Source organism: Callionymus lyra, chromosome 1 (genome assembly GCF_982586985.1).
Source record: "Callionymus lyra chromosome 1, fCalLyr1.hap1.1, whole genome shotgun sequence".
NCBI classification, from domain to species: Eukaryota; Metazoa; Chordata; class Actinopteri; order Syngnathiformes; family Callionymidae; genus Callionymus; species Callionymus lyra.
Window position 1 is genome coordinate 8,092,763 of NC_141818.1, and position 23,792 is coordinate 8,116,554.

At 41.4% G+C, this 23,792-nt stretch overlaps 5 protein-coding genes across 11 annotated transcripts; 3 read left to right on the plus strand and 2 right to left on the minus strand.

Moving 5' to 3' along the window:
* Positions 1-667: 667 nt before the first annotated feature.
* Positions 668-6,526, minus strand: cfap251 (cilia and flagella associated protein 251). Its single transcript, XM_087797713.1, has 21 exons — positions 6,505-6,526; positions 6,142-6,415; positions 5,933-6,073; positions 5,753-5,862; positions 5,566-5,674; positions 5,097-5,177; positions 4,959-5,036; positions 4,855-4,896; positions 4,513-4,784; positions 4,273-4,449; positions 3,962-4,212; positions 3,732-3,883; positions 3,178-3,354; positions 2,915-3,099; positions 2,737-2,851; positions 2,493-2,656; positions 2,335-2,425; positions 1,452-1,595; positions 1,150-1,378; positions 955-1,062; positions 668-877 (listed from the first exon to the last, which is right to left on the minus strand). The coding sequence occupies exons 2-21, from the start codon at positions 6,379-6,381 to the stop codon at positions 696-698; spliced, it is 3,048 nt and encodes a 1,015-aa protein (XP_087653839.1). The 5' UTR covers positions 6,382-6,415; positions 6,505-6,526; the 3' UTR covers positions 668-695.
* A 1,143-nt stretch (positions 6,527-7,669) lies between these two features.
* On the plus strand, positions 7,670-15,148 carry LOC148087827 (rab5 GDP/GTP exchange factor-like). Of its 2 annotated transcripts, none has more exons than XM_087791509.1 (9): positions 7,670-7,751; positions 9,186-9,370; positions 9,540-9,664; positions 10,234-10,385; positions 11,966-12,035; positions 12,114-12,249; positions 12,310-12,404; positions 12,474-12,730; positions 14,297-15,148. In XM_087791509.1, exons 1-9 carry the CDS (start codon positions 7,713-7,715, stop codon positions 14,690-14,692), a joined length of 1,455 nt encoding a protein of 484 aa, XP_087647635.1. In that variant the 5' UTR covers positions 7,670-7,712; the 3' UTR covers positions 14,693-15,148. The 2 variants fall into 2 exon arrangements, with proteins under 2 accessions (XP_087647635.1, XP_087647645.1); XM_087791519.1 differs by lacking the exon at positions 7,670-7,751 and adding an exon at positions 8,069-8,268.
* A 912-nt stretch (positions 15,149-16,060) lies between these two features.
* On the plus strand, positions 16,061-17,841 carry psmd9 (proteasome 26S subunit, non-ATPase 9). 2 transcript variants are annotated; one of them, XM_087797828.1, is made up of 6 exons: positions 16,061-16,232; positions 16,299-16,401; positions 16,999-17,192; positions 17,265-17,366; positions 17,493-17,581; positions 17,653-17,841. In XM_087797828.1, the coding sequence occupies exons 1-6, from the start codon at positions 16,113-16,115 to the stop codon at positions 17,678-17,680; spliced, it is 636 nt and encodes a 211-aa protein (XP_087653954.1). In that variant the 5' UTR covers positions 16,061-16,112; the 3' UTR covers positions 17,681-17,841. The 2 variants fall into 2 exon arrangements, with proteins under 2 accessions (XP_087653954.1, XP_087654038.1); XM_087797912.1 differs by having other exon boundaries at positions 16,302-16,401.
* A 147-nt stretch (positions 17,842-17,988) lies between these two features.
* Positions 17,989-21,330, minus strand: gtf2h3 (general transcription factor IIH, polypeptide 3). 4 transcript variants are annotated; one of them, XM_087791570.1, is made up of 14 exons: positions 21,264-21,330; positions 20,130-20,204; positions 19,969-20,048; positions 19,791-19,897; positions 19,588-19,727; positions 19,451-19,513; positions 19,341-19,370; positions 19,214-19,242; positions 19,071-19,145; positions 18,943-18,996; positions 18,811-18,879; positions 18,605-18,740; positions 18,500-18,536; positions 17,989-18,417 (listed from the first exon to the last, which is right to left on the minus strand). In XM_087791570.1, the coding sequence occupies exons 2-14, from the start codon at positions 20,137-20,139 to the stop codon at positions 18,351-18,353; spliced, it is 897 nt and encodes a 298-aa protein (XP_087647696.1). In that variant the 5' UTR covers positions 20,140-20,204; positions 21,264-21,330; the 3' UTR covers positions 17,989-18,350. The 4 variants fall into 4 exon arrangements, with proteins under 4 accessions (XP_087647696.1, XP_087647704.1, XP_087647687.1 ...); XM_087791578.1 differs by lacking the exon at positions 21,264-21,330 and adding an exon at positions 20,944-21,023; XM_087791561.1 differs by lacking the exon at positions 21,264-21,330 and adding an exon at positions 20,265-20,707.
* Positions 21,023-23,756, plus strand: LOC148087830 (zinc finger MYM-type protein 1). Of its 2 annotated transcripts, none has more exons than XM_087791541.1 (3): positions 21,023-23,154; positions 23,555-23,611; positions 23,671-23,756. In XM_087791541.1, exon 1 carries the CDS (start codon positions 21,023-21,025, stop codon positions 23,150-23,152), a length of 2,130 nt encoding a protein of 709 aa, XP_087647667.1. In that variant the 3' UTR covers positions 23,153-23,154; positions 23,555-23,611; positions 23,671-23,756. The 2 variants fall into 2 exon arrangements, with proteins under 2 accessions (XP_087647667.1, XP_087647659.1); XM_087791533.1 differs by having other exon boundaries at positions 23,667-23,749.
* Positions 23,757-23,792: the final 36 nt, after the last annotated feature.

A 23,792-nucleotide genomic window follows, 5' to 3' on the forward strand; every position in this document is an offset into this window, starting at 1 on the left:
CAGAACGTTCGAAAGCCTAATAAGTAAGAGATTTCTTGAGACCTTAACATTGTAAACTTTGACTATGAAACCAACTTTCCTTTAATCATTCCCTCGATCTTCAATTTTCACCTCAATCTTAGCAAGAAGTTCTTGTCTGAAGTTTAATTTTTAGAAATTTGATGATTATTGACAACAATTTCATTCTCCCTCATAACAATAATAATTGTATTATTATTGAGATTTTGGAATCCATTTTAGGCAAATCTGGGTTTGTATCAAACTGGTATCCTTTGCTTGTGTGAATTTTCACGAGAGTCTAAAAAGCTCCAGTGGTTCAATGGTGTCTCTAAGTCAAGGGGCCAACATCTTTTAAGTTGCAGGTCAAATAAAATGTATATTTACCAAACAGGAAATATGAGTGTGACTTTCATACGGTATTTTAATTTTTTAAGGCTCCATTTATCTTAATTATTTCTGTGTTTGTTTGTTAACTTCAACATCTGTGTGATTCTGACATCCATAATCTCAGTACCTTATCTTTAAAGACTGGCATCTTCATTAGTCACAGGGGCCACTAGTTTGACAGTACCTCGCAACCTTATGAATAGATTAAATTTCATGAATCAATGAAACATAACATGATATTATATCATTTTACTAAAATACACGTATTCTGGGAGACAGAGGTTTTATCAGAGAAAGAAAAACAGCATTTAGATACGAGAGGTTCCTGAAGACGAAGCAACATCAGACTTTTGCATCGTCCTCATCATTCTCGTTGATGATGACGTCGTCGATTCAGCCGGCAAGGGGAAGCCCAGGATATGATTTATGAATTCCTCTAACGTGATCTTATCTGAGATGACATTTTGAAGAGAGCCTTCGGGTTTCCCACCTGAAAAAAACACAAAGAAAACACAATCTAAACAGGAGAGAATTAAGATAAAGATATCAGTTACTTTTTTAACATACGTGAATAATCCTTTGGGATTCTTGAGATTTCCGTTTCATCATTTTCTTCACAGAGACCTAAAAGTGAAGTGAAACACTCTGCCACTTCGTCCGCTGACATAGGTTCTCCTGTAAGAAATCAATCTCAAATTGTGGTTTTGCCAAGCTTCGAATATGGTATAACAGTTGACTAAAACCTCAACTCCCCACACATACCTCGCACTTGAAGCAGCTCCAGCAGCTCTTGCCTGTCGAGAGCAGGGAACTCTGAACCGTCCGATGTCCCGAGGACCTGAAAAGCTTGAGCGAGGACATCGTTGGAGACGTTAAAAGCCGGCCTGTGGTTGACATACAGCTTGATGAACTCCCCGAGGTCCACTTCTTTGTTGTACTCTCCAGTCTCAGCATATTTGCTAAACTTCACCTCGTTGTGAATATCCTTTATCTAGACAACGAAAAACCCAGATCAGTTACTGGAATATGAAGTTCAAATTCTCGGAGACAATGATGTATGGTACCTCCTCCTCAGTAGGGAAGTACGCCAGAGATCGCATGAGTGCTGGAACCTCTGTAAGAGGAATCTTGGTCGACACTTGCCGAGTTTCCATAGAGCCCACGCCTTGATGGTGGATCTGGCAGTAGTAAAAGAAGTCTTCCATCTCCTACAAGGGAAAAAACAGAGCTTTATTCAACCTTCGTGATGAAGCCTTTTAAAATAAAGTTTCCTTCTTTTCTCTCATTGTATCCTCCCTCACTCTTTCCTGCCCCCCATCCACCCTCCCAGCCGGTCACAGCAGGAGGCCGTCAACACTGAGTCTGGTTCTGCTTGAAGTTTCTGCCTCCTAAAAGGAAGTTTTTCCTCGCCACTGTCCCACTGTGATTCACTCACTGTGATTCACTCGTTTAATGCTGGGGTCTGTTTTTTCTTTCTCCAATATAGTCTTACCCAAAGCTATAGTTGAACCAAAACTTTTTAAGAGAGCTTACACGGAGTACTTTTGGTCTGTATTGCTTGTTATTCTTTAAGCTTCTGCTACAAGGGAGATTTAAATATAGACTTATTTAAGTTTTTATCAGAACAAATCCTCATGTCGAAGCTTCAATACAAGATGGATTTTACAGACTAACACTATGGAGGTATATGGATGCATTTAACTGTGTTTGACGCGTCATTCGCTTCATTCAAATGAACATACATTTTTGCCTATAACTCCAAAAATAATTGGATTACACTGAAAACCTTGGTCAATATGAGGGTGAGTGGAAAATCAGTGAAGTTTGAATTTTGGTTGAACTATCCCTTTAAACGTTAAAGTGTCTTGAGATAATTTTACGATATGACACTTGAAATAACATTGAATTTAATTCAAATTAAATCCCATTAGATTTCCAACAACTCACCTTAAACAACTTGCCTTCTCTCCCTCCATCTAAAAGAGTATAAAATGGTGCCAACTCTTCTCCTCCTAAAGACGCCGCTGCTTCCAATGCACTGTAATTTCAAATAGAGGTCTTGAAAGCCTTATTATTTATCATTATTAAATTTTGTACAACTTTACTTGAGGCTTATCTCCCACGACATCACGGACGGGTCGTATCCTCCTGCAGTGAAAACGAAGCGCCCGTCGTAGGAGCAGGCAAACGCTGATACTCCCGCAGGATGGCAGATCAACGCAATAGACTTGAAGGGGTTTCCATCCAGGGGCAACATCTGGAGGCCCAGCTTTGTGTCACCAGAAAAAAAGAAGAAGCATTAGTCAAAGAAGTGATTTGATGTTGGAATCTAAAGACGAAGTCACTCACTTTCTCCCGGGTAATGTACGCCAAGTAATAAGAGTTCTCTCTGCATTCCTTGGAAACGGGGATGACAGCTACTTTATTCAGGGGGGATCCATATTTCGGGCCGAGGAATGTGTTTCTGTCGGTCAAAAAAGAAAAGTCAACTAGTACTTACGAAAGGAAGCATCTGAGCTCGGCTTACCTGCACATCTTGCTGGTGCTGTTGAAGAGCTTGATCTTGTACTGGTCCGAGACGACCAGAAGGGAGCGCTCTGAGGACAGCGGCGGGTACCAAGTCATGCATGTCGGGACGGCGCTTTGCTCAATCCTCACTGAGCTTGACACGAGTAGATCGTCCAGTTTGCTGTTTTCAAGGTCGTACTCCACCTAGATTGGCGTTGACAGACACAAGGATTCTTTTAAGTTTCATGCCAATCATTCCATGAATGTCTTCAGACGACCTACCAAGACACGGTCCATTCCTAGAGAGAGCAGCCTGGGCTTCTCGCTGTCCTCGTGAACGCCGAAGAGAAGGTCGATGATGGGCTTGTAGTGCGCACGGTTTCTTCCCAGGTACTCCCAGCGCGGAGGTTCCTTCTCAGGAGCGCGGAGGCAGAACACGGTCACTGCTTTTCCGCTGTCCTGCGTGTTACAAACAACATACGCTGAAGGGAAAAATGTTTGACGGTTGCGAACAGTAGCCATTAGCTTCGTCCAAAAAGAAAATTGAGCTTCAGTTCGCGACCATCATGTAGACATATTTGCCTGTAACTTCAAAAAGACACGGATTGCTATAAATATATTCCCAACCCATAGTCGACATGAGGGTAAGTTAGAAAATGAGTTTGAATTTTGGTGAAATTATCACTGTCAGTACTGTTTTAAGGATCACTGAGCCAGAGCAGCATGATGCTACATTTTTACTTTTCTTCTCTAGATGTTCTTGGATTCAATCATTCTTAGCAGTCGCTACTTGCACTGTTGACCACATGACATAAATCACGGGGTTGCAAACTCACCGCCGTGGCAAGATACTTGGAGTCGGCTGAGAAAACAACGTGGCTGATGCTCTCCTCTGTGTAACGGAAAAACTGATCTGGATTGCTTTCCAAAGTGTTCGGATTCAAAATCTGAACAACTCCGCTACTGAATCCCACTGCCAAGTACGACCCTACAGGAAAATATTTTAAATCACTCGTCATTTAGTTTGTACTACATTCGGGTTGTTCGGGTGGTCCCGATTTCTCACCTTGTGGGTCAAAGGCGACGGACTCGATCTGTTTATCCTCCTCAAAGATCCGACTCTTGACCGTCACTTTGCGGTTGTAATCCCTCACTTTCAAGACGCCTCCTTGGTCACCCATGACCACCAGGGGCTCCTTAGGGTGGCAGGCCACGGTGTGGAGCGGCTCGCTCTCCTCGTTGAGGAGCACCTGAGCCACCCCTTTCTTGGCGTTGACATGCACGACTATGGAGCTTATGGTCGACACGACAAAATTCCTGCAGGTGGACGAGATAAGCAAGTGAATATTTTAGATAAAATATGTGTTTCTTACATACCTGATGGGTCTTGGTTCCGTCTCCAGCGTGCAGTCGTCCAAGCATCCGTCTTTGCTCTCTTTGGAGAAGGAGATGGAGACTATCGCGTCCAAGTTCAATTTCTCGTACCAAGCCAACGACAGGAAGTTCTCGTCATAGAAGGTGATGAAGCCTCTCGTGTCTCCGGTCACGATGCAGCTGTCGTGTCAGAAAGGCGATCAAAACTCCAAACACACGATCAACACCCGTCGCTCCACTGACCTGTCCGTGATGGTGAGGAACGTGATGGGCTCGTTCTGGAGGGACATGATGTTGACGCAAGCTCGGGTCAGTTTCTCGTTGCTGGCGAAATCCTCCATCAGGTCCCAGACCACGATGCTGCCCCCGGCGGACGCGGTCAGGATCTGGGGTTTGCTCCAGTGAAACACCGACTGGCTGAAGGAGCCTCCGGCCATGGCCACGATGTTGTAGAAGTCCTGTGGCGGCTCAGGGTTCTCGGTGTCGTCCAACCCCGGCACGGTGATGTCATAACCCTGTATCGGTTAACACAAGAATCCTCGTCATTAAAAGGCTCTCGATCGAAGTACAATAAACATCTCTTACCCTCATAACCTTCAGGAAATAATACTTCAAAGTTCCATCGGACTGAAAATAGAAAAAGACGTGTTTTTTATTTGAAGTAGAAACGCTGCAAAAATAAAACCTACTGTGGTGTATAATAACACTTTGTTGTGGCTATTGCTGAGCAGCTGCGTGTTGTCTTTTGGGCTGAATAAGATGTAGCTCTGAGGAGAGAAAAAAAAGTAATTCATGTTTGACTGAAGTTCTTAAAAGTTAAAACCCACTTGAAAGCCACACTGAGGGCTGAGTTCTGTGGACCACATTGGTTCTTCTGCGTCATCAGTCCAGTCCCAAATACAGACACACTGTTGGTCGGAGAGGGAGAAGAAAACTGATTATAAATACCCTTGTTGAAGAAGAAGGAGAAGAAGAAAAAGAAGAAGAAGAGGAAGAAGAAGAAGAAAAATACATTAAGTTCCAAACAAAAATATATACTTTTGGTTTTTATTTTCTTGATTCATGTGACTGGACAACAACTACGTTTGAATCCTTGGTTAGATCTATTGATTTGAATGTAAAATGAGCTCCTTGGCAGAGGTATGCACTGCCCCAGTGCTTTCCTAATTATTTACCTTTTCTGTCCTCATAGACAGTATGTTTATTAACGAGATTATAGCATTGTTAAAGATGATGCAAACTAATTATATTTACAATTTAGTCAACAAATACACAGTACAGTATATCTGGACCCACCTGGAGATTTTCGTTCCCGAGCGTGGCCAGGTATTTGCTGTCTCTCGAAAAGGCCATTGACATCACGCCACCGTCAGGGTGGCAGTCGAACATTGTTTGTACAGGAATCCTGAAAGAACCCCAGAATTCAACCATCAAACAAAGTGTTAAAATGATTAAATAAAACTTTTTCAAGGATTGCAAATACCCAGAATATGAATCCCAAATCATCACCATGCTCCGGGGCCCCTGGTCCGCTGTAGCTATCCAGCGTCTGTCCTCGCTGACACACATGCAGGTGATGGGGTAACTGTGACCCTGAAGAGAACATGTATATAAATACACATGTATATGAATTAAGAATTGTCGTCATGTCAACGCATGTTACCTGAAGTATGTGTTGAGAGTTGAGTGTGTGATTGAAGATGATCCCGACATGAGCTGCAGCGTAGAGGATCACCAGCTGGTTGTGGTCTTGAAGGCTGAAGAAAGGGAGACTACGGTTGACCCCAAACACCCAGTCCAGGGTCTGGTGATGGAGACGGTGTTTGTCAAAGAGTGCTGGATCTCTTCACACACACACACTTGTTAACGTACCAGTGCATGTGTCCTCGGCTGGTCTTTCTTCTTCGGGAAGAGCGAGTCTCTGGTTGCAGTGTAGACATGAGAGTCGCTGTCTGTTCTCACTCTTTCCTCTTTAATGCCAGTGCTGGGTCCACTCTGCCCCTCCTCAACCCCGCCATCTGGGTTTTCAGGTTCTTGTGGTTCCTTTTTCACCGCTAGGAGAATCTGAGAACTTGTTGTGGGTCCCTGGTTCTCACGTTCAGGGTCAGACATGCTGAGACCTCAGACCAATGACGTCATGTATTTGCTGGAAGGAATAATAAACAAGTCAAATGAAAGCAAGATGGGATAATAAAGTATCAGCTGATAGTGATTTAAAATGTTCAAAACACCAACAATTATATCCGTTCTGTGTGTATGTGTCGTTGGGTTGCCTAGTTACCGTCGTACAAACGCGTATTCCGCTCCTTCAAACTAAAAGCACAATTTGAGGAAAGCAGAACAACATTTTTAATACTTATACTGTAAATATTTAATATGCAATATCAATTAACAACGTATTTTCAATTGTTTTTAATTTTTTATAAAATTTTAATTTTGCAAATTGGACAATTAAAGGAAATGAAAGTGAAGTTTATGAATTTATGTTCGTGAAATGATTAAAATACATTAGAAACGAAAAACACTTTTGATAACATAGTTAAAAATATATATGTTTATGAGACTGATCCTGATGGGGCTCTCTGAAATTTTAAAATGTATTTTGGAGAACAACTTAGTTGAACAAAAAGTATTCCAATGAAAACCTATCTACATTATACATACTAACTAACATTAATCTAGTTTCATCGTGCAAAACTAAAACCGTAATTTCAAACATTTTAAAGTAGGGTCAGTGTCCGGAAAACTTGGAGAGACCTCTTATTTAAGGTCAAGTTATCTTGTAGGCACACACAATACAAAGGGGTTAAAATGTTACATTTTCTTTTAATATTCTATTCAATCATGACTAGTAATTCAATTACATATTGTAATTATAACTTTATTTATAGGATTCACTAAAATCTAAACAGAGGAGATTGAAGTGCAAATGTTTAGTTTGACTGTGGGTCAAGCTTTAGTACCTGTTTAGAATGATGGTTAAAAGATAAAGGTGATACTTGTCAGCAGCACATTGGTTTTATCTATAACTGCCTTTGTTGTGTGAGATCACATGGAGAACTGAAAACCTTTTTGCTTTTATCCAACTTGTTTATGACGTTTGAATAGTTTTGACCTCTGTAGTATTATTCAATTAAATTGTATTATGCTCCAAATAACTCAAAACATATGTTTGGTGTTTATTTAATTTAAATAAACTTACTATAATCCACCACTCCGATCTAACGTCAACTCAGTGCCTGAAATGAGCAATATATATGTCCTTTAGTTTATTGACAAAGTACTTAAAGACATAAAGGCTTAAATACACCAGCAAACAAAGACGCGTATAAACAAAAGCATCACATATAAAGGCAATAATTGACAAAACAACATTTTAACATTCTGTCTGGAGCAAAGATGTTGTGACAAGTAAGACACTGATAAATATCAAACTGAGAACAATGTTCTGTTCAGGGCAGATCTCGACACACAATGTTGCTGTAAGTATTTGAATTAGGCCATAGTTTTACCACCTAAACATTATAATAATATTGTAGTGTGTGACATTAAACACTGGGTGGCGCGGTACGTTATGTTTTTCAATATGAAAACTTTAAAATGAAAAAAAAAAAAAAAGATCAAGTATTTTCATTGTTATTGTTCGTATTCTAATTTAAGCAGCAGCCCGTGTTTAATGTAGACACGTGACTGTTTGGGTGCGAAAATAATTAAAGTTAATTAAAGTCTTAAACCTTTTATTTTGAAATTCTGACGTCACGACGCGTGTCCTCGCCGGGCTTTTCCGGTTGCACGGGTTTGAAGTTGAACTCAACGCAGGTCTGGTTCCACTTCTTCCTCTGATTTTTTTGTCGAGCAACAGTTTTATTTTAACTCGTTTATATCGTCATTCTAAGTTTATTTATAGATGTTTGACGTTTGTTCATCGTTAGTCTACGGAAGTATTTAACGCGACGATTTACATCCTGTGTTCGGATTATTTCTGAGCGCTACATACGGGTAAGTTGATCCAAACATACCAAGACAACTCTGTACATTAAATTATATAAATAATTCAAATATAAGTGAACAAACAGTAGCTAGCCGAGTGAGCTAACAGTAGCCGGTGTGTTCACAGATCAGCTGACAGTCTGTGAGGAACTCATACTTTATTTAACACTCTTTTTTCTTGTCAACATTTAATGTTTCTTACCCTTAATGTTTGTCTATCGAGGCGATTTAAAGTAAGAAATGATGGGTAAAAAAAGTAGCTAAATGTTAATGGGCGACATCAGTTTATTGCATAACAACACATTCCCTTTAAATGAGATTAAATCCGACTTTGCTGACGTCATTACTGCCGGACACGTATTAGCTCTTAATTTATTTTCGACAACAAGTTAGTGGTATCTTATTTTATATTTTTTTAGTTATTTAATTATGTTAACTTACGAAACTAAAAATAATAAAATATCCACGGAAAGTTGTATAGAAATTTAAATTATTTAAAGTTTACACTAGATTTGTTGACGCCAAAAGTTTTGTCACTAAAGCTTTTCTTATCAACTTCTTTTTTATTGCCCTAAATCCTCCAATATAAACAGTTTCTGAATGTCTTTCGTCCACTCTTTGGAGGAGTAAAGATGACAAGTTATCTTTGACAGGATGTCATTGAGTATTTTATTCTGTGACGACTACTATAACTTCTGTTAAGAGTCAAGAGAATTAAGATACCAAACAGTAATTCAACTCTATTGTAACGTTAACCTTTATTTGTAGGAACTGCTACACTTAGATAAAGATGGGGACGGAAGTGTCAATGTTTGGTTGTTTGAGTGTGTATGAGCTCAGGCTCCTGTTGAGAGTGATGGCTGAAAGATGGAGGAGACACTTTGTTTCTTCCCGATTGATGGTTGATACCGAAACATGTCCGACAGGAAAAAGTCGTGCGCCCCGGCTCGACCATGTGGGCCGATAAGCAGCGAGGAATCCGAGTGACGCAGGAGGAGCTTCTCTGCAAGAACGCTTGTGGTTATTATGGGAACCCGGTGTGGCAAGGCTTCTGCTCCAAGTGCTGGAGAGACCGAGCGCGTCCGGCTGAAGCTCAGAGACAAAGCACCAGGTAGGGGAAGATATTTCAGTATTTTCGTCACATTTTTCTGTCTGCAACGAAACCCTTTTCTTTTCTTCTCGTCCGACCCACATTATCCTCTAATGCTTCTGGCCTCTACTACTTAAGGTCCGTTCCTTCAATGTCATCTTCAAGCCAACGCTGTGCTTCCTCCTCACAGGCCGAGTAATGACGCGACTCCACCCACCTTCTCCAAATTTGAGGAGAAGAAAAATACCGAGAAGGGTCGTCGTATCAACACGATGAGGAGACTTTTTTGGGGAACCCCATCTCCTCCCAAACCAGGTAGGATGTTGCCGGTTAAAACCGGTTGATGATACGTTTGCTTGGTGACGTTTGCACAACACGTGGTTAGCTTGGATGTTGGTGGTGATGAGTGGGTTGGGAGGATTGTGAAATGCTGAAGCTGCGTTTGATGATTAAAATCATGGTATTTAATGAATAAATAAACCATATTCTCAACGGAAATCCAATTGATTTCCTTGGAGTTTAAGTTTGTATTTATTTGAATAGCAAAGTAGAGCAAGGAGACGCGCAAAGAATCAATTTGAAATAATGAGAAGGACTCTCACAGCAGCATCAGTCCTCTGACTGACAGCCTGAGTGTTAAAACGACCACATTAACCCCAAAAACATGTGACTCTTAATACCATTACGTCAGAGCGCCACAGACTGCTGAGGCTGAAAGTAAACACATGCGGTACAAAGGTCAATTCAGCTACAGTCACATGGTCGCAGGGTATTTTGGTTTTCGCACATTATGATAAAATTGCACTTTTACAAATCCAATTTAGTTAAGCGACCCTCAATCCGCTTGACTTTTATGACTAATTCTGTCTTAATTTCATCTCCAGAATCCTCCGAAATGCACCAAAATGTGCTGAAGGTCTACCAGAGCCTGGAGCCTGGAGACTTCACCGGCTTCCTGAAGATCCTCCGGAGTTCCTCGTCTCAGCGCATGCAGTCCCGCTGCACAGCGTTCCTAAACACCATGGAAGCCTACCATGTAAATATTAGCGTCAAGGCTCAGTCATGTGAACTACCTGCTTCCTTGTTTTGAGTTCAGGTTGTTTTCAAGCATGTAAATAATGAGTTGAGTGTAGCTTTTGACACAATTATTAGTTATATAACTCTCCTCCATTGAGTGATGTAACATGATGGTGATTTCATTACAATAATCTTATAACTAAACGTAGTCAGCGTGTCATCTCATTCAAGCTGAATGTGTATCTGTGGTAAACAGCAAACTTGTATACCTGACAGCTCTAGCTCGGCTACTCTTTGCATGTTCATGATCTTCAACAAGGTTTCTGTTTAAACAAAATAATGCAAAATGATGCAGAGATAATCCGGCGACGCACTGGGTGTCTCTGTCCTGATCCCAAGTAGCCGAGGTGGACTTACCTGCTTTGCAAGTAAATATGCAATTCGAAAAGGAAATCTTGAGCTTCTTTATTTAGATCAGAACATGGTATATTTAACAATGACTAGACCATAGTGGGAAATTACATTTACAAGGATCCACAGTATATAATGTGACTGTTGTAAGGGGCCGTCAAGCGAATAGAAAGAAGCAACACAACTGAAAAAATGAAAACAAAGCCCTATAGATAGAACTTTATTGATCCCTCAGGGGGTGTATAAGCTCCATTTAAAACGTATGTATATAAATAAAAAGTAAAATTTGATAATAGGTATGTTTTTTATTAACATTTCTTCAATTTATTTGTAAATGATTTTGGGGGAAAAAAGAGAAGGAAAAAGGAGGAAAATTAGTCCAAAAACAAAAATGCTATGCTGTTATTAAATGTTGAAATACTTTTGCCGCATAAATACAGTCAAAGGGCCCCATGTGGCCCTAGGGCCGGACTTTGCCCCGGCCTTGACTAGATCAACAAGTCATTAACCCTCCAGAAATATGAGTAAAGGGATATAACTAGTGCGAAAGTCGACCCATTTAACCAGCTTACAAAGTTCTCTTCTGATTGATTTATTTTGTGAGGTGTTTTCGGTCGATCAGACTGTGATGAAACCAGTTTGGTCTGTTTCCAGCTGAGCTGCTTCTGTCGGCACACACCTGCTCTTGTCCTTGACCTTGTTCCGTGGCTCTCATGGACGCCTTGTTGTGTTCTTTAAATAATGATTGTGTTTCCTTTTTGTTTGTTTATATTTTCTGTCTTGCGAGTTTTGTTTTGCACTGGAGATGATGTTTTGTTTATTTTTTAAGTAAGAAAATTGCTTATAGTGGAAGTTCAAGCTCAAGATTTGTCTTTTTTTTTTCGTTTTGTTCAAATTGATCTCATGAAGTTTGTTTCGAAAAAGTATTGTTCAGGAACCAGTGTCGAAGCGAAGGTATCAGTATCAGTACCGAAAATTAAAAAATGATACCAAGCCCTATGTAGCATTTAAAAGGTTTTATTTCTTTTTTTTAAGGAATCTGGTTGAATTATACCTGACTTTATACTTTTCACTTCCTTATTTTTGCTTGATGGCTCCTTTATATTGGCCCCTGAGGAGATTAAATTTCCCACCATTATTTCACTCAGTGATGCTGTTGCTGATGAATCTTCTTGTGTGTCCTCTCAGCACCTGCCCATCCAGAAACAGTCTGATCTGGTGCATGACTTCTATCAGTCGTTCTCTGAGTATTTCCACAGTGAGTGCTTCGGTCTCTCCGGTATTTCAGCTGCGTGTTGACCAGTGTTGCTCTCGTGGCGTGTCCTCCTCCCCTCAGGCCTCCCCGAGCCTCAGATCAATCACTTGATGGGACACGTGGAGAAGCTGATAATGACTCGCCTGCACAAGTGGGTTTTCTGCCACGACAGCTGCGACGATGAAGAGAAGGATCTGGCTCTTCAGAGGAGGATACGGTAGGATTTCTACGACTGCCGCTAAAAAGCTCCGTCGGTCACCGACTGGTGTCTCCACAGATCTTTGAACTGGATCACTCCTCTGATGCTCAGCGTTCCCTTCCCCGACACCAACACCTCGGACACCGCCGACCCGTTCCTGCCGGCTATAACAGGTACTGGTGCTCCTGATCCCTGTTGCTTTTCTGTAACATTGACATCTTGTCGCTCTTTTGAAAAAAAAGCTATAATAGAGATGGATGCCAAGCGAGCGCCTCAGGACAAGCTGGCGTGCGTGTCCAAGTGCAGCCAGCATGTGTTCGAAGCTCTGTCCAGCACGACCAGCGAGCCCGCCAACGCCGACGACTTCCTGTCGGGGCTGGTGTACGTGGTGCTGAAGGCCAACCCGCCGCGCCTGCACTCCAACATGCAGTACGTGATTCGTTTCGGACTCCCTCACAGCCTCATGGCCGGGGAGAGCGGCTACTACTTCACCAACCTGGTGAGTTGTCTTGACGTGGTACGGCAGCCAAAAATTCAAATCTTCTCCTCACACTCGTGTTGACTAAGGGTTGGGATTGTCTGCGTCTTTATGGAGTCACAGGCAGAAAAATGAATGTCCTTAATATAATAGTCGCGAATGAGGCTTTTCTTTGGCCAAAAAAACACTTATACACAAATACCTCCTGCTCTTCTGTAACGTCCATCTTGCGTTAAAGCATAGACATTAGAAAGATTTTTGAAAAAAGCCACTAAATAAGTCTAACTGTATTTTAAGCTTGTGTCAGTGAACCTGCTCGAGTTCTACCCAGAACGACTGGGAACTTCTGCTAAAAACAATCTCAAAATAAAGACGTATTTAAAGAATTTCTTATCTCTGCGCTTCAATACAAGATGGATGTTAACAGGCAATAGTATGGAGGTATTAATTCTTCTATCATCTTTCAAATGTTGAAGTCTTCCTCTCCAGGAAGCAGAATGTTCCTCATCATGAAAATATTTTGAAGTTATTACTTTATAAAGTTTTTCTTCATCTGAAATCTCAGCGAACAAGAGGTTATAAGAGCGTAGTCCAGTATGGCTTAACTCCTCCTCCAGCCACCTGTAATCACGCCCCGCTTTGTTTATATAACAAGTCCCTTGGTGGTGGAGACGTCCGGGATTGATGACACCGATTGACCAATCACAGCAGAGTGGGTGTGGTTATGGTAAACAAGATTCCATCTTGAGAAAACTTAGTTTTCAGTGGGAGGGGCTTAAGATAATTTTCTATAGTAAATATTTCAATGAAAAGAGAGTTTTGTACAAACAGACACATACTGATGATAGGTAGGTAGGTAGGTAGGTAGAACTTTATTGATCCCTCAGGAGGTCTCCTTTGGGAATTGTTTTTTTTCCAATTAGACACAGCAATACAGCAATTATTCATACAAATAAAAATAAGAACAAAGAGAAATAAAGCGAAAGAACAAGATGATACGATCTAAATCTAAAGTTAAAGAACATAGATCAAAGAAAAATAACAAAGACAAAGGATACAGAGATTAACATAGAACAGAATGTCAAGATACTTTCACTCCACTCCTGCCCCCGAACTCAGAATTGTACAATATAATAGCCGGAGGAATGAATGAGTCCTTGAGTCTATTAGTTTTGCATCTGAGAAGGTACAATACTATAGAGTCCAACATCTATTTTTCTGGAACTCCTTTGTTGTTCTCAGTATTATCTTGATCTTTAAAGTATATACTTTATTGAGTATTGTTTTGATTGTTAAAGCGCTTTGTGACCCTGGTCTGGAAAAGCGATATATAAATAAATATTACTTACTTACTTACTATTTAAGTTTCAGTTTCCCTTTCAGTGTGTCTTGTTTGATGAACATAAGTGAGCACCATTATATGAACAACTATCTGTAGCTCCAAATAGTCACAGGTTGCTCTTAAAATTCTACCTTAGTCGCGTGAGAGTGAGTAGAAAGTGAGTGAATTTTGGGTGAGCTATCACTTTAAGTTTAGGGTGCAAAAGACGAAAGGTTCATTCTTTTTTTTGTGTCTCTTTCTTGCAGTCATGTGCCGTGGCCTTTATAGAGAAGCTGGACGGGCCGGCGCTGAACCTCAGCCCGGAGGAGTTCGAGGGCTACATGTCGCGCCAGCGAGGTCCGGCCACCGAGAGCCAGAGGCAGCAAATGGCCAACGAGAATCAAAGCACGCTGGACGAGCTGGCGGGTCGGCAGGAGAAGCTGGACCAGGGCGTGGACGCTCTCAACAAGCAGCTGCAGAAGTGGGTCCAGACCGTTCACGTGCAGCTGGACGAGGTCGCCGCTCAGTTCTCTCTGGTGAAGAAGGAGATGGAAGTGAATCTGTCACACATTCGTCCGAATCAAGACTCGCCGGCTGCAGAGAGGAACGAGCAACAGACTGTCCTCGACCAGTACGACGGCTCTAATGAAACAGACTGTTGACCTTTTTACAGATGATTGGCACTAACTTCTTAAGAAAGCGTTTGTATCATCTCGTGCACAAGCTTATTGTGAGGTGGGATGTGAAGGAGCAGTTGTCACATGGAGACCTAGAAGAAGACTTATAAATGTTTGCACTTGTTGATGGGTGAAGGCCGTTTCAAACGAGAAGGACTGTTTGGAAGTTGAGCTGCTCAGGGTCCACTACCTTTATACATGAAGCATATTTAATACGCATTTTTAAATGTTAAAACTATGACGTGCCTTTGAATATAAAATGCTGTGAAATTACATGAAGGGTGGTGAGCGCACTAACACAGCTGTGTTGCCTTAAATGAAGAGTCAAGATTGATGTCATTTTTGTTATAAACGTTACCCTCTGTTTACATCTATTTCTTACTGAGATAAAGAATATGTCAAATATTGTATATTAAAGTCATAATTTCATTTGAATTTGTAGTAGTGTGTTGTACTTTTGTGGACTTGCATGATCCTTTTTTTGTAACATTTTCCAGACTTTTTGGTATAAAGTCATATTGGGTCGTCCTTGACATACTGTGGGGATGACAGGAATAAAATAAATGACAAACTTTTGATTTGAATAACTTAATTTTATATTCATTTTTATTTAATATCACACATTAATAAACAAGTGAGGGTTTATGTAATTGTTAAATATCTGTGTAAATACATATAATTCTTATCTTAAAACACTTTTATTCGTGCAGGCTGTGTTCGTCTCGGTATTGTCTGGACCTTTTAAGCATATATTTATTGGGTATTGTTTTGATTGTTTAAGCGCTTTGTGACCTTGGTCTAGAAAAGCGCTATACAAATATCACTTATTTACTTACTTGTATACAATTGTTTATTTTGAAGGGCAGTACATTTTCACACACAAAAACAGAGCATTAGTTGTTCAAACTAATATTAATTAACACTTGAAATAGGAAAAAAATAGGGGTTTTGTTATTTTTATGAAAGTATATTCAGAATTAAAATAATATTGCATAATTTTATAAAGTAAAAAACATTACTAGTTCTCATCTCATCAACATTTCTAGACAGTTTTATAGTTTTACTTCATAGGGGCCAAAACAAAACTAGCAAAGGGTCGCAAAGGCACATTTTGGCCTGTTAGAAAAATCCAAGATATCAGAAAAACATTTCTTTGGCAACCATGAGAAATTGGATGCTTTTAAACCCTCTATTTAAAAGTGAATTCCCACAATATCATGGTCGAAAACAAACAATATCATCTTCAACCACGTCATTCAGTCAACGTTTACTGGCGTCATGTTCGAGCATTTGCCTGCAGGGGGCGATACTATGTTGTTGAACTAGAAAGCGAAACCGCTGACAACGAAGGAGAAGAAGACAGCCCGGAAGTAAGGTGGATGTTTTGATTCCTGATGTCGAGAGGATGATTTGGGAAAACAGTTCAGAAACTCCAGAAATAACCATGGAGGACGTTCGAGGTCTTATTAAAAAGAAAGACGACATCGAAGAGCAAATTAAAGCCTACCATGATGTGTTGGAGGACGTGAGTTCCATGATATTGATCAGATCTATTTATTTATCTGTCTTAAATGTTTATACTCTCATCCAGCAGCAGGGTGTGGGTCTACAGACCCCACTCGTGGATGAGGAGGGGTTCCCCAGAGCAGACGTCAACCTTTACCAAGTTCGAAATGCGAGACACAATATTTCATGTAAGTTGTTTTGTTTTGTTTACCACGTAACCGACGTGCCGCGCATGTCAACAAGAGAGTCATCTGACTAGTTAATTCGCTCGTTTACTAGCAGTTAGAGTTTGTACTAGTATTTTATTCTTGTCTTTAGGTGGAAAAGCATTTTCAGAAGCCTGGTGCTTTCCAATGCGCCCCTGTGTTATCAGTTTTATCTTGCCCTTTAAAGTATATACTTTATTGAATATTGTTTTGATTGTTTAAGCTCTTTGAGACCCTGGTCTGGATAAGCGCTATACAAATAAAAATTACTTACTTACTTACTTAACCACGAATAATATTATCATAGTTGTGTCACTACTTTTGTGGGAAAGTAAGATTCATACCCAGAGAAAAAATTGTGGGAAATGAAGAACAATTGCAACAGATTTGTCAATTGTAAGAACAAATTAACACCTACACTTTAGAACCCTAACTTCAGTTCTAAAGCTTAGACCGATTCCAAATGAATAAATAAAATGAAAAATAAGTCTTCGTGATCAATAAAGTTCTACCTAACCTTCTACCTAAATGTTAGTCTTTCTTTATGGTGATGGAACATTTATCTTTTAATTTTCTCAGGTTTGCAAAATGACCACAAAGCCATCATGGTGGAGATAGAAGAAGCGCTGCACCAGCTGCACGCCAGAGAGAAAGCCAAGCGAGCCCAGGACGAGGTGGAAGCTATGGCCGAAGCCATGGACATCCAGGTCACTCTTCCCGTACCGTTTGCTCGAGTGGACGCCGTCACACCGGGTTCTCCTGCCTCTGGAGCCGTGAGTGGTTTCAGCTTGTTTAAGTAGTTAGATCTGCCTGGATGCTAATATTTGTTATGTTGTGTATAAAAGGGTCTTAAAGTGGGAGATGAAGTTATTGAATTTGGTTCCGTGACCACCAACAACTTTAAGAATCTCCAGAACATTGCCTCAGCGGTGCAACACAGTGAAGGGGTAAGAGGTTTTGCTTCATCTTGGTTTAATATTTTTGTCTTAAATCTTTAATCATTGTAATACCTTCTGTAACCAGCAGTCTTTAACGATCAGGTACATTAACAAAAGCTTTGATTTGCGTTTCAGAAACCTCTGCGTGTCTCAGTGATTCGAAACGGACAGAAAGCTCAGATGAGTTTGACTCCGCAGCGTTGGTCCGGCAGAGGTCTGCTGGGGTGAGTGTAGAGTTAGTGACCGGACTGAGCAACTAGTCAAGGAAATATTGACAGTTTTTTTTTTCTTTCAGGTGCAACATTGTTCCAATCTCTCAGTGATCATTTTGTGTAAAAAAAAAAACAACTCTGCCCCGTTTCACTTTTAAACCATTATGTATACACTTTGGTTTTGGCTTTCATTTAGGATTTCTTGACAACACCGCATTTTGAAATACTTAGTTGGAAATCTAAACATGAAATAAACCGTTTTTGGCATCAAACAGTTTGTCCATTTGCTGTTTCATCGTCTATTTACATTGCATTCTCAAGCTTTAATATGTTTTTGTTCACTACAAAGAACAGTTATTCAATAAGTCTAATTGGTAAAATCATCCGTTTCCACCTTACAAGTGTTACTATGAAGGGGAAACAAAAAAACTAAATAATGAAGAGAGGCAAAATTTAAGAAAGAAGATTTTATTACTTCATAAAAAATATCCAATCAAAATTTGGAAGAGAGCTAAAGAAAAGTTTGGGCTTCTTCTTTTGTTTAACATTTTAAGATGCATCATATTGACAAACTTTACTTTAAAAAAAAGTGTTCATTCATGTCCATATGAGCTTTCTTTACAGATTTATTTCAGAAAGAAAAAACGAAAATATTTTTATCGGCATGTTTAAAAAAAAAACAACCCATAATACCGCTTTATGTTTGAATACAGAAAATTCTGGGAAAATCTTGATTCATTTTGCACAAATCAACCAAACATGATCAAACTCCCTGACAGCACTACGTTATCTTGAGCTTCTTCTTCTTCGCTTTGACCATTTGAGGAAGCTGGATTTTAAAGACGGTGCTGCAAGAAATGAAGATGTTAGACGGATGCCGTGGTGATCGCTTCATTTGATCAATAGTTAGATTTGTGTAGCTTTACTCACTCGCATGTCGTGCAGATGGGACTGAAGTTGCAGAAGACTACAAACGAGAAGAAGAAAGTCACAAAGTTTTCTTTAATGTACAAGTTTTGCGCTTTAGTGTCTTACTTGACAAACAAACGGAGCAGACGTAGCCGATTTCAATGAGGTTCCGATGACAGAAACATGCAGCTCTGTAGTCCACGTGCACGGGTGGCGGCAGAACCAGCTGTGACCTCTGCTCCGCGTCGGGCAGGAACATCCACTGAACGAAGAACAAAACACTCGAGACCAAACATTCCTGTAAATCTGAGCCTCAACTTTTCTAAACTCACCAGAAGATACTGAGCAAGAGCAATTTTCTGGGGGACCTTCAGGTAAAGTCCTCCAGTTATATCACAGGCCTGTGCAGAGCGAAGATGGTTCAGTGTTTGATTGTATGATCTAGTTTATAAAATGAATGGTACCTGCTGCAGGAGGCCGGAGTCCGTGGCCAACACACACGCATCTATCAGTATGTTCTGATGAGAATTATGACATTTCCGGTTAAACATAGACGGTGCGAGAATAACATCATCAGACAAAAGTCTCTCACCTTCTTCTGTGCGGCAAATATCACATTCATGTAGTTCATGTACTGGAGGGCGGAGTCATCCGCTGCCTTCACCACCTGTCAATCAAAATGAAGCTTTAAACCCTTAAAAGCTTTGCCTTGAAAGTTTCAAAATGAATTCCTACCAAAATCCTTGTTTTCATCTCATGACCAGCTATATAAAAAAAACATTAGAATATAGTGATTATTATTAGAATAGTATTAGTTAATTAATAGTCATTATTATAAGGTTTTACAGACACTGGTGCGTACCTTCGTTTTCCTTTGTGACTCTGTTAATGTCTGAATATTAAACTGTTAAGTCAGGCCAACCACAAACAGACAAAGAACAGTGAAGCTATTAAACATTTTCAAAAGGATACAGCAGAGGGCTTTAGCCAGAGATCCGGCAATCAACGTGTCCGTGGAATTCCCCCTCACTTCGACTGCCATTTAAAAAACAATCAGCCACTTCAAACATTCAATTTATAATATAAACATAACCATTTAAATGACTCACCATTTGACATGAGGTTCCTGATCTCTTCGGCGATGATGTCGTTTGCCACCGACAAGAGTTCGTACTTCCCATCACCGCTCGTCGGTGCATCTTCGCCGTTCAAGCCGCTTTGAGAGTTCTTGGTGGGGTAAAGAAAGTGGCTGAAACGAAAACAATGCGGTTAAAAACTGAACGCACGTCAGACACGTCTCAATCCGACTTACCTGCCCTGACAGTGACTGGCGATGACGGCCAGTTTGTTGGTTCTGCTCATAGCCAGGTGCGAGTTCCCCAACACGAGAACTGCATCCATACAGTTAGAAAGCGTGAACTGTAGAGACAGCGTTGTTAAGATTACAAACATGGTACTTCAGACAAGAGAGATAAGTTGTGTAGTACTACCTCTGGTTCTCTCTGAGCTTGCTGACCCCACCATATTGGATTGACATCCACAACTATGACCAGCAGATTTAGTTCATCATCTGCAGAAAACAGGTTGTTGTTGATGACGTCTGACAGCCAAGAAACATAAGCAATGAAAAAAAAACTTTAACTTATAATACCTGAAGCCATGTCGAGTCGTAGCCGCTTTTAATCTTTTTGTTCTTTTTCATCTACAGCAAGACTCCTTCAATATCCTTAATAATAAAAACACAATTCATTGATACTCTTAAAAGATAATATGGCTCTGGACTGACTTCTTTGTTTTGTTAGCTTCCACGCCGAAAGTAGTGCGTCATCACGCTGCGACACACGTTATTTACCGTTTCCTTATACTTTTGCAGGTATTATGTAACGACGTTTCCAAGAGGTTTTACCTTCGGTAACGAACTAGTTTATATAAATTATTTTTTTAAACTCCAATCGTCCGAGTGTCTGAGAGAATCTTCTTCTCGTTTTATGACAGTTGGTAAACAACGTAGAGGTGAATTATCGCCACCTACTGGTACGGAGTGTGGACCGGAATCCAATTTCTGCTAATTTACAAATAAGTATTTAAACGTGCTATTATTACTTATATTCGTGGTTTACATATTCCTTTATTTTATTTACCGATTTAAACAATTTAAAAGAAAACTATTAATATATTGCAGTACCAAACTGTTACACTTATCACTAGAAGGTCTTATTAATATTTATTTCAAGTCTAAATGTATAATCCAAAATTAAATTATTAGTTTATTTACCTTTTTTTTTCCATATGTTGGACATTAAATTACAACACGTTCCATTTATTTTTTATTTTTCTCAATTTCCCGACATGAATTTCATTTTAGTAACATTTTCGTGTGTCCAAATCTTAACATTGATATTATTGTTTCTTCTTTTCGGGTTTTTGTTGAGAGAAACCTTCAATAGTTTACTTTACCCACGTACCGGAAGTGAACGTGACAGCGGAAGTGACGTCAAAATAGGACCCCGGCGCCAAGCTAAATAACTGATTGAAGATGTTTACATGGATATCATCACAATGGAAGACTGTGTTCCAAGGCTGAAGACTTTCTCCAAACTGGACTCCGAGTCCAAACAGAAGGTGATCCGTGACGGGAGACCGACGCCGAACCTGAAGGGTTTGTTCCAAAAGGGTCAGGAGACGATCCGGTACTTCCAGACCGAGTGGTACCGACGCAAGGACTGGCTCTGCGGCTGCACCTCCAGAAACAAACTCTTCTGTTTCCCTTGTCTTTTGTTCTCACCTTCTGACAACGCCTGGACCAACTCTGGCTACTGCGACCTGAAGAACCTGCCGAGGAGCGTCTGCAAACACGAGCGCTCCAACACGCACATCCAGAGCCAGATCTCCCTGAAGACCTTCGGGAACCCACGGATCGACCTGGCGCTGGACGAGCACCGCAGACTCAACATCAGCATCCACAACGCCAAGGTCAAGGAGAACCGGGAGGTTTTAAAGGACTTTATCAACGCGACCTGTTTCCTGGCTAACCATGGGTTAGCATTCCGTGCTAACGACGAGAACTCTTCTAATCGTGGGAACTTCGTGGAACTTTTACGCGCCTTTTCCGAGAAGAACGAGACGTTAGCCAGACATTTGGAAATATCCACCGTGTTTTCCGGCTCGTCCAAGAGGTTCCAGGATGATCTGGTGGAAGCTGTGGCGGATGTGATCAGAAACGAGATTCAGAAGGAGATCAACGCTGCCTCGTTTGTTGCCGTAGAAGTGGACGAGACCACTGACGTCACCAATAAAAGCCAGATTTCTGTCATTCTACGTTATGTCACTTTAGAGAAAGATGGCTATGAAGTGAAGGAGGCGTTTTTGGGCTTCGATGAAGTGGGCGACGACAGGCGAGCTCCCACCATCGCCGCCCATGTCCTTGGAGTGTTGGAGAAATACAACTGTGTCGAGAAGTTGGTGTCTCAGACTTACGACGGCGCCGCCGTGACGTCATCAGAGCTGGACGCGGTGGTGCACACCATCAAGGAGAAGGCACCCGAGGCCATGTTCACGCACTGCTACGCACACAATCTGAACCTGGTGCTGATGCATGCGGCCAAGTGTATGCCCGAGACCAGAGCTTTCTTTAAGACCGTCGAAGGACTGGGTTTGTTTTACAGCAGTTCCTCAAAACGCACCCACTTATTAGAAGATGTCGTGAAGCGACGGCTGCCGAGAGGATGGAGCTCACGCTCCCGGATGCTGCAGACCATAAGCACGTTCTACTCGGATCTGCGCGTCATGTTCCGCGTCATGGAGGAAAATCCTGACGGCTGGGACCATGAAACTCTGATGATGGCCTCGGGGTACGATCTGTGGCTTTCAAAACCCTCGACCTGCTTCCTTCTCATGGTCTACGAGGCCGTCTTCATGGAAACCGATGCCCTGTGCGAGGTCCTGCAGAACAAAGTCATGAACATCGTCTACTGTTGTGCACGGATCAGCGACACCATTTCGGTCATCGAACACATGAAGCAGGAGTTTGATGTTTTCCACGAGCAGTACGAGCAGAAGTGCTCGGCGCTCGGCCTGACGCACATCGTTCGTAAGGAGTCGCTCCGAGACGAGAAGAAACTGCTGTACCACGACATCCTGGATAACGTCGGCGCTCAGATGAACACTCGCTTCGACCACTTCGGCGAGCTGTCGTTCCTGGGCCTGGTGGACATCGCCACGTTTCCTGACATTTCCAAACATTTCGACGACGCCAAACTGCAGAGCCTGTCCAAGTACGAGCGGTTCTTCGACCTGGCGAGGCTGAAGTCGGATCTGGTCGGGCTGTACAGCTCGCGGACCGTCAGGAACGCGTGCCAGTCGCCCGCGCTGCTGCTCAGATTTTTGGCCCAGAAGGATCTGATCCAGACGGTTCCGGAGGCGGCGAAGTTGCTGCAGCTGGCTCTCACTCTGCCGGCCACGGCGGCATCGGTGGAGAGGTCGTCCTCCGCGTTGAAAAGACTGAAAACATACAGTAGGAACAGAACTGATCAAGGTCATCTTTCTTCTTTGGCCCTGATATCCATCGAGATGGAGAGACTCTCGAAGCTAAGAGAAAATAAGGAAGACTTTTACAACCAAGTCATAGAGCTTTTCGTGAAGAAGGATCAGTGCATGGACTTTATCTATAAGTAAAGGTAAAGCCAACAATCGTTTTAACCCTTTTGTTATCTCAGGGTCAAGGTCACCCAAAGGCCCTAACAAAAATCTGTTTGAGGTATCCCTTGTGTCATCTCTAGGTCAAGGTGAACGACCTCCCTGTCTGCCATGAATAAATATGTAGTGGTGGAGGTCGTTCACCTTGACCCAGAGATGACACAAGGGATACCTCAAACACATTTGTTTTTGGGTCACCTTGACCCAGAGATAAAAAAGGTTACATGTTTCTGAGAAGTTAAAAAGGTCATTTGATTCGTGCAAAATTGTAATAAAAAAAATGACAACATTTAACCCTTGTGTTATCTCTTAGGGTGAAGGTCATGTTTAAATGTATTTGTGTTCTTGATTTTTAACTTACGTCTGCTTTGGTGTCTGTAGGAGGCGGAGCAGGTGCAGGATCTGTGGAGGAGGACGAGTCCAGGATCTACCCTAACGGTACAGTCGGTTTTGGAAATTAAAAATGAAGGTTTAATGCGAGTCTCTCTCACAGCCAGGCCCGGAAGAGAGTCACGACTTTCACGATACGACTCCCTGTCAGCAGTACTTGAACTACAGACGGAAGGATACAGAAGGAAAAATACATTGGAATATGTTCAAAATAAATAATGTCTAATGT

Bases quoted from the DNA above. Each gene is read 5' to 3' on its own strand.
- cfap251 (XM_087797713.1), bottom strand. From the start codon at position 6,381: ATGTCTGACCCTGAACGTGAGAACCAGGGACCCACAACAAGTTCTCAG. The intron at 1,063-1,149 runs GTATGTGTGGGG...GATTTCTTACAG, and splicing joins GGAGCTGCTTCAAGTGCGAG to GAGAACCTATGTCAGCGGAC. The intron at 878-954 runs GTATGTTAAAAA...TGTTTTTTTCAG, and splicing joins AATCCCAAAGGATTATTCAC to GTGGGAAACCCGAAGGCTCT.
- LOC148087827 (XM_087791509.1), top strand. From the start codon at position 7,713: ATGTTCTGTTCAGGGCAGATCTCGACACACAATGTTGCT. The intron at 10,386-11,965 runs GTAAATATTAGC...GTGTCCTCTCAG, and splicing joins ACACCATGGAAGCCTACCAT to CACCTGCCCATCCAGAAACA. The intron at 12,036-12,113 runs GTGAGTGCTTCG...TCCTCCCCTCAG, and splicing joins GTTCTCTGAGTATTTCCACA to GCCTCCCCGAGCCTCAGATC.
- psmd9 (XM_087797828.1), top strand. From the start codon at position 16,113: ATGATTTGGGAAAACAGTTCAGAAACTCCAGAAATAACCATGGAGGAC. The intron at 16,402-16,998 runs GTAAGTTGTTTT...TAATTTTCTCAG, and splicing joins TGCGAGACACAATATTTCAT to GTTTGCAAAATGACCACAAA. The intron at 17,193-17,264 runs GTGAGTGGTTTC...TGTGTATAAAAG, and splicing joins GTTCTCCTGCCTCTGGAGCC to GGTCTTAAAGTGGGAGATGA.
- gtf2h3 (XM_087791570.1), bottom strand. The intron at 19,146-19,213 runs GTAGGAATTCAT...TTTGATTGACAG, and splicing joins AGATGAAAACAAGGATTTTG to GTGGTGAAGGCAGCGGATGA. The intron at 18,418-18,499 runs GTGAGTAAAGCT...CATTTCTTGCAG, and splicing joins CCCATCTGCACGACATGCGA to CACCGTCTTTAAAATCCAGC.
- LOC148087830 (XM_087791541.1), top strand. From the start codon at position 21,023: ATGGATATCATCACAATGGAAGACTGTGTTCCAAGGCTGAAGACTTTC.